This window comes from Protomyctophum bolini, assembly GCF_963924005.1.
Source record: "Protomyctophum bolini genome assembly, contig: SCAFFOLD_604, whole genome shotgun sequence".
Lineage (NCBI taxonomy): Eukaryota > Metazoa > Chordata > Actinopteri > Myctophiformes > Myctophidae > Protomyctophum > Protomyctophum bolini.
Genome location: NW_027666019.1, coordinates 1,403 through 9,126, shown reverse-complemented (window position 1 = coordinate 9,126; position 7,724 = coordinate 1,403). Strand labels below are relative to the sequence as shown.

Below are 7,724 nucleotides of genomic sequence, written 5' to 3'. Positions count from 1 at the left end.
TCTATACTATAGGTCTGCTCCTTTTATACGTTTGCCTACATATATAATGATATGCCCAGCAATCATATATTATAGGATTCAGGTGGTTAAAATACTAATTAAGCAAAACGTTCCGGGGGACCCGATGACACCTGTTGCCTTGGCAGAGATGCCCGGTGGTGGCAGACAGACGAGACTGGCAGTTGGATGAAAGCATGTGGCTTAATAAACCGGCTTTTTTGGAAGAAATGTGGCAACATCCTATACCGTGTCTGTAATGTATTTTTGGAGAGGTGTATACAGTATATATCTTCTAAACATCCTGGAATACTGTACTTTAATAGAGCGTCCCCTTTCAGAACGACGTTCTGAAAGTTTTTTTATACGCAGGTATTTTCTATACCCACAAATACGAGCTTGTAGATCTGCTATTTTGGAAAAATCGAAGAACGACTGCCATAGAAACATAGCTTTTTGCAGAAAACCGTCAGGACGTAGAAGACATTTTGCAGAATCTGATCTCAGCTCAAAATAGGCTATAAAGAAAGGCCAAATAATGTCAGGCTTTTGCACTTCTATCTCCTCCTCTATGGTACATTCTCCTCTCCTCTCCCGCAGTGTCCTTGGAAGTGTGTTCCCTCCAGATGGGCCGTGAGGGTTGCTGTGCGTATACACCTCTCGGGGGGTGATGCATATCCCATTCTGAACGGGAACCCATTTTGGTGTTATAGCACTATGTTATGCTTTATAGCTATTGAAAAATAGCAGATCTACAAGCTCATAGCGCGCCACCGAGTGGCGCGCTACGAGCTTGTAGGTCTGCTATTTTTGAAAAATCGAAGAGCGACTGACATAGAAGACATTTTTTTTAGAATCTGATCTCGGGTCAGAATGGAAAACTGTCAGGATGTAGAAGACATTTTTTAGAATCTGATCTCAGGTCAGAATGGAAAACTGTCAGGATGTAGAAGACATTTTTTAGAATCTGATCTCAGGTCAGAATGGGAAACTTTCAGGATGTAGAAGACATTTTTTTAGAATCTGATCTCAGGTCAGAATGGGAAACTGTCAGGATGTGGAAGACATTTTTTTAGAATCTGATCTCGGGTCAGAATGGAAAACTGTCAGGATGTATAGAAGACATTTTTAGAATCTGATCTCAGGTCAGAATGGGATATATATGCTCCAGCTGCCCGCCTGCGTGCGTTGCTGCTGATGCTGCTGCTGCTGCTATTCCTGGGCGCGCGCGTGCCCTCCGCCGCCCTCTATAGGACACCTGATGCCCCATCTCCCAAAAGTGCGCACATCTGCCAGCAATCAAGGCACTTAGTAGTGGAAGTCTCAGTAGTTCTGGCACGACATAAAGTTACGCCGAAGTTTGTGTGTGTGTGTGTGTGTGTGTGTGTGTGTGTGTGTGTGTGTGTGTGTGTGTGTGTGTGTGTGTGTGTGTGTGTGTGTGTGTGAGTATCAGGATCACAGAGTGACAGCTTTCCTCTGTTCCAGTTCATTCTTTGCCGAAAACCCGAATATGATTAAGGTGAGACACCCCAGGTGAAATCATGATTTTTTTTTTTTTTTTTTTTTTGCTATTTTGCTTCCTAAACATGTTTTCTTTCAAACTAAAGCAAAATACACATTAAAAATACAGATTTAGATGTTTAGTTGGATAGTTTATTTTAGCCAATGACAGCTCGTTTTTCGGGGTGAAAAGCCACCATCTCTATTTTCATGATTGGTTGTTGGTACAAAGGAAGTGACCATATTTGGATCAGACCACAGTCAGCTTGAGGTCCAGACCTTTCCAATGATATATGCCATTATATGTTGTTGCCAAGGTTTGGATGAGATATTTTGTCTCAAAATAGTGGCTTCAAATAAAACGTTTTGGAATTTTACAATACAAATCTTTAAAGGCCGTTTTCTCAAAATTAGTTTTCCTCATACTTGGGACAAAGAATCTCCACTTCAGTTGAACTCACATACACCAAACTTTCCAGTCTTATTCTATATTCTTCTTATAACTATATTCCGCAGACATTTACACATGGATTTGTTGATATATCATTCACAGCCTGATTTACATCACATTTTATACCAAAAAAATGCCGAAAATTGGGTTTTTTATGCCTGTTGACACTATTTTCTGATTTGTGGAGTGATAATTAGAGATATCAAAAATCCCATGTGTAATTTTCTTTGTCTCTAATGTGTCAACAAAATGAAATGATAATTTTGAACCTGGCTTTATCCGATCTTCAGATTTATCGTCCCGAAATGTATGCAAATTACCGCATATAATGCCTAATTTGCATATTTAAACATATCATTTCAGAAAACTTGTAATACAAAAAATCTTAGTTTTAATATAAGTAATCAACTGGAGAAGTTTCATTGTGATAGCTATTATTTAACTTTTTTTCCCTATTCACCTGGGGTGTCTCGCCAGTTTTTGTACCATTGCTGTCATGGACTTTGTTGTAGAGCTACATTAATGGTAAAAGACATGATTACATTTTTGATCATTAATGGATGATGAAATGATTTATTTCCACACAACAACTCTAAGGTATATTAATGACATAGTAAAATGTTGAAAATGAGTGGTATTCCCCTTTAACAGGTTAATTTATACACCTAAACCCCAATATTATAACAACATCAATTGGCATTAACATGGTCAGTAATATCATCAGGTTATTAACCCATTTTGACCTGAGATCAGATTAAAATAAAATGTCTTCTACGATTTTTCAAAAATAGCAGACCTACAAGCTCGTAGCACGCCACTCGGTGGCGCGCTACGAGCTTGTAGATCTGCTATTTTTCAATAGCTAAAGCATAACATAATGCTAACACCAAAAGGCGTTCCCGCCCAAAATGGTTAATGTTAACATTATTACCATTAATGATTGATCAAGATGCTCCATCAATCTATCATTTATCATCATCATATAATTATCGTCTTTGTCTTCATCATCATCATCATCATCATCATCATGTCCAGAGTTAGACAGATCTAGGTAAGATCTTCAGAGTAGCACCAGCAACAGTGCGAATGTATGGAAAGAGTGTGTCAGTGAACCTGTGTGTGAAGGTGTGTATGTGTGTGTTAGTATCAGGATCACAGAATGACAGCTTTCCTTCATTCCAGTCCAGTTGGACTCTGATCCTCTGAGGCTTCTGCTTCAATGAGAGAACACTGGATGGCCCTGAGGAGGATGCTGTGTATTTATCTGCAAATAAGTATATTAACCACCGTTGACCCCATGTGTACCCCTTCCTCTGAAAGGACTCTGGTAACACACCTACATACCAGTATGTATTGTCTCCAACCTCAACATCCCAGCTATGACTCCCTGAGTTAAAGCCCTCAGAACCAAGGACATAGCCGAGCTGGTCAAATCTCTCTGGATTGTCAGGGAGCTTCTCTCTCTCTCCCCGTGTCACGCTGGTCAGATCATCAGACAGGGTGTATTCTGGATGGGCAGTGTTGGGGTCCAGAATGACCGGAGTGTAGGAGACAATGTCCTTCATCTTGTCCCAGACTCTGAAGGCCAGGTTGCCCAGGTGTTTGGCCACGTCTATCAGTGCTCCTGAGACCGGCTGTGGGTCCTGCAGTGTGAGCTGGACTCTCTCCATCGTGGTCTTGTAGTTCTGCAGGAATGAGATGTGTTCAGCTCTCAGCTCCTCCTCTATGGCTCTGATCGTGTGTGAAATGGTTGATATGTCTCTGTTCAGACCCTCCATCTTCTCCTTCATCATCTGACTCTTCTGCTGCTCTTCCTCCCTCAGTTTGGTGATCCTGGCCTCCTCTTCATCATGTAGAAACTGATGAAGCTTCTTAAACTGTTCCTTCATCTGCGTCTCTGTGTGTCGGGTCTGGAACGTAATGTGTTCTGCTGTTTGATCGTAGTTTGTTTTAGTTTTATTAAAGACCTCCAGTTTGTCCTGTAAAGGCTTCAGTGATTTCTGGACCTCCTCCTTGTGATCCAGAGCAGCTTCATCGACAGGCCTGATTCTGTGGCCGGTGTGTTTTTTAGAATCTCGACACACAAGACACACTGGCTGTTGACATTCCAGACAGAACAGTTTGAGTTTCTCAGCATGCAGACTGCAGAGATCCTCAGAGCCTGCTGACGTTCTCTGATGTCTCTCCTGTGTGAAGGCCTCACACAGGTTCTTCAGAGCCAGGTTACGAGGTGGACGATCCGTCAAAGATATTTCCTTACAAACTGGACACTCCTTTATTGTCTTCTCTCGCCACCAGTCCTGCAGACAGGCTTTACAGAAGCTGTGGCTACAGGACAGGAGAACGGGATCTTTAAAAATGTCGTGACACACAGGACAGGAAAAGTCCTCTTCCGAAAGACACACCTTGGCAGCCATTTTTCCTTTTCAGTAAAGCTACAAACACTCTGCTCAAGACAGGAAATCCAGGCAGTCAGTTGTGGTAACACTCTGTCTTCTAGGATGTTCTAGGAAGTTTACTTTCGCAGTGAATCGAGCAGGCTCTTGTTAAAGTCCATTCAGTTGACAGAGTCAGCAGCAGGTTGTTCCAGTGGTCTGGGTCACTATTCCCTCCTGTAGCTGTGGATGGAAAGACAGTCTGTCCTCCTTGCTGGAAGTTGTGCGTTTGAGCCAAAGTGCAATCTTACCGTCTCACATGAGTCAGGTGAGGGGTGGAGCTTTGACAGACCTGTTGCACAGGTTCTATCTCACACACACACACACACACACACACACACACACACACACACACACACACACACACACACACACACACACACACACACACACACACACACACACACACACACACACACACACACACACACACACACACACACACACACACACACACACACACACACACACACACACACACACACACACACACACACGCACAGTGTGCCTGATTCAGTGTGCACCACACATACTGAATTGGTTGAATGTATTAAAGTCAGGACAGTCTTTTATCTATTATAAAGTTTAGACAAGACAAATAGACGTATACGTATAGGGAACAAGAGAGTGAACAGAATGGGGAAAGTTAGTGTTTTACAATGTACAGTACACCGCATCTCATTAACTCTTGTACAGTACACACCATAAACAGAGACAGTATATTCCAGTCACCTGCCTGCTCTTCATGAGCAGTTAAGGGTTCCGTGTCGTATACAAATGACTAAATGTGTGTTATTTATTTCACATTTTAGATGCAAGCTCCTCCCCCTCTGTCGTTTTGTGTGTGATGCATGAGATGACATTGGTGTGGTGTTGTGTGCCCATAGATTATGATAAAAGGCACAGGGAAATATTTATTTATTTCTGCCTGTATGATTTGTGATGGAAGACTAGTTTTTATCAGTTGACGAAATTGTACATTTATTTAGTCTTAGTTTTAGTCATCATAACTTAGTTTTTATGTAGCTTTTATTTAGTTTTGTCAGTGATAAAAATGGTAGTTGATGTTTTTTTTTTATCATGGTTTTAGTTGATAAATGAATCAAATGCAGACTTCCCCTTCCTTCTCCTGGGAGAAGAAAGCACCTGTACACATTTCATCATACAGGATTTACAGTTTGTAATAGTAGTATTTCCATGGCAATTATTTGCAATAATCTTAAATGCACTTGGCTGCTTAACAACACTGCTGGTTTGCTACAGGTATAGTTAGCCTACTTGGGAACGATGCAAGTTGGGAACCTAGTATGCAATATCCTTTTTAACCGTTTTATTCCGTTTTGTCTGTCTGTGTCTGAAGCAAACTGACTGTGAAAAGTGGACTGGTTAAGTAATCAAATGACAGGTGTGTCATTAGCCTCTGCTGCAGCAGAGGCTGGGAACTCTACAGATGAGACACTGACATAGCCTGACCAGAGCCTTTCTCTACAGATGAGACACTGACATAGCCTGACCAGAGCCTTTCTCTACAGATGAGACACTGACAGAGCCTGACCAGAGCCTTTCTCTACAGATGAGACACTGACAGAGCCTGACCAGAGCCTTTCTCTACAGATGAGACACTGACAGAGCCTGACCAGAGCCTTTCTCTACAGAGGAGACACTGACAGAGCCTGACCAGAGCCTTTCTCTACAGATGAGACACTGACAGAGCCTGACCAGAGCCTTTCTCTACAGATGAGACACTGACAGAGCCTGACCAGAGCCTTTCTCTACAGATGAGACACTGACAGAGCCTGACCAGAGCCTTTCTCTACAGATGAGACACTGACAGAGCCTGACCAGAGCCTTTCTCTACAGAGGAGACACTGACAGAGCCTGACCAGAGCCTTTCTCTACAGATGAGACACTGACAGAGCCTGACCAGAGCCTTTCTCTACAGAGGAGACACTGACAGAGCCTGACCAGAGCCTTTCTCTACAGATGAGACACTGACAGAGCCTGACCAGAGCCTTTCTCTACAGATGAGACACTGACAGAGCCTGACCAGAGCCTTTCTCTACAGAGGAGACACTGACAGAGCCTGACCAGAGCCTTTCTCTACAGATGAGACACTGACAGAGCCTGACCAGAGCCTTTCTCTACAGATGAGACACTGACAGAGCCTGACCAGAGCCTTTCTCTACAGATGAGACACTGACAGAGCCTGACCAGAGCCTTTCTCTACAGATGAGACACTGACAGAGCCTGACCAGAGCCTTTACTCTACAGATGAGACACTGACAGAGCCTGACCAGAGCCTTTCTCTACAGATGAGACACTGACAGAGCCTGACCAGAGCCTTTCTCTACAGATGAGACACTGACAGAGCCTGACCAGAGCCTTTCTCTACAGATGAGACACTGACAGAGCCTGACCAGAGCCTTTCTCTACAGATGAGACACTGACAGAGCCTGACCAGAGCCTTTCTCTACAGATGAGACACTGACAGAGCCTGACCAGAGCCTTTCGTGGCGCCAGGGCTGGACTGGCCATACCGGGCATTTTCCTGGTGGGCCGCGACCGTAGGGGGCCGCCATGATTAAAAAAAAGAAAACCCACCAAAAAAAAACCTTTTTTCTTTCTTTTTTTGACAGGCAGGCAGGCCAATAGGCGGCAGCCACAACAGACACACTGTAGATCCACTTCATCATCTTCAATTCCAAGTGAACATGCATGTTCCTTCCTTGTTATACAACTCACTGCCTTCAACAGGTACAACTCAACGTACAGTCATACACACAGTACGTTCACTTCAGCCACAGTCACTGAACATCAGCCACCCGGTTATTGGGTCCCCAAATAACAGCAAAAGTACACCTTGAATCACATTAGTATAGGCCTGGCTACGGCACGGCTTACAACAAGCAGCAGCAGCAAAGAAAGGAAACACAGGGACAGACATACGGATGGACACATATAGCTGGCTAGCACCACTCAAAAAAAAATATATATAAAAACCGTTCCTACCTTGAGCTGTCTTCTACTGGACGTCATCAGTTGTGTAGGACAGGTGATGGCCATGGGGTCAGGGGTCAAACTGTGACGTCATCAGGTGTGTAGGACAGGTGATGGCCATGGGGTCAAACTGTGGAACAGTTAAAGAGACAGAGTCCCTCTCTCTCTACAGTGATCCTCGGACGAGCCCTCCAGCGGCATCTCCAGTCATCTCCATCCTCCATACTGTACATCCTGTCAAAACATACAGTACACATGCAGCTTAGAACTCTACAGACAGGTACAGTCACTGAACAGGTTTAATTTCCTGCCAGTCAATAATAGGGCTGCCGGTAAGGATAATT

The 7,724-nt window shown here is 43.6% G+C and overlaps 1 protein-coding gene across 1 annotated transcript; it reads right to left on the bottom strand.

Moving 5' to 3' along the window:
• Positions 1 to 2,985: 2,985 nt before the first annotated feature.
• LOC308312094 (nuclear factor 7, ovary-like) lies at positions 2,986 to 4,365 on the bottom strand (the record flags this gene model as incomplete). The annotated part of the gene is made up of 1 exon (XM_080794494.1): positions 2,986 to 4,365. The coding sequence occupies one exon, from the start codon at positions 4,363 to 4,365 to the stop codon at positions 2,986 to 2,988; it is 1,380 nt and encodes a 459-aa protein (XP_080650620.1).
• Positions 4,366 to 7,724: the final 3,359 nt, after the last annotated feature.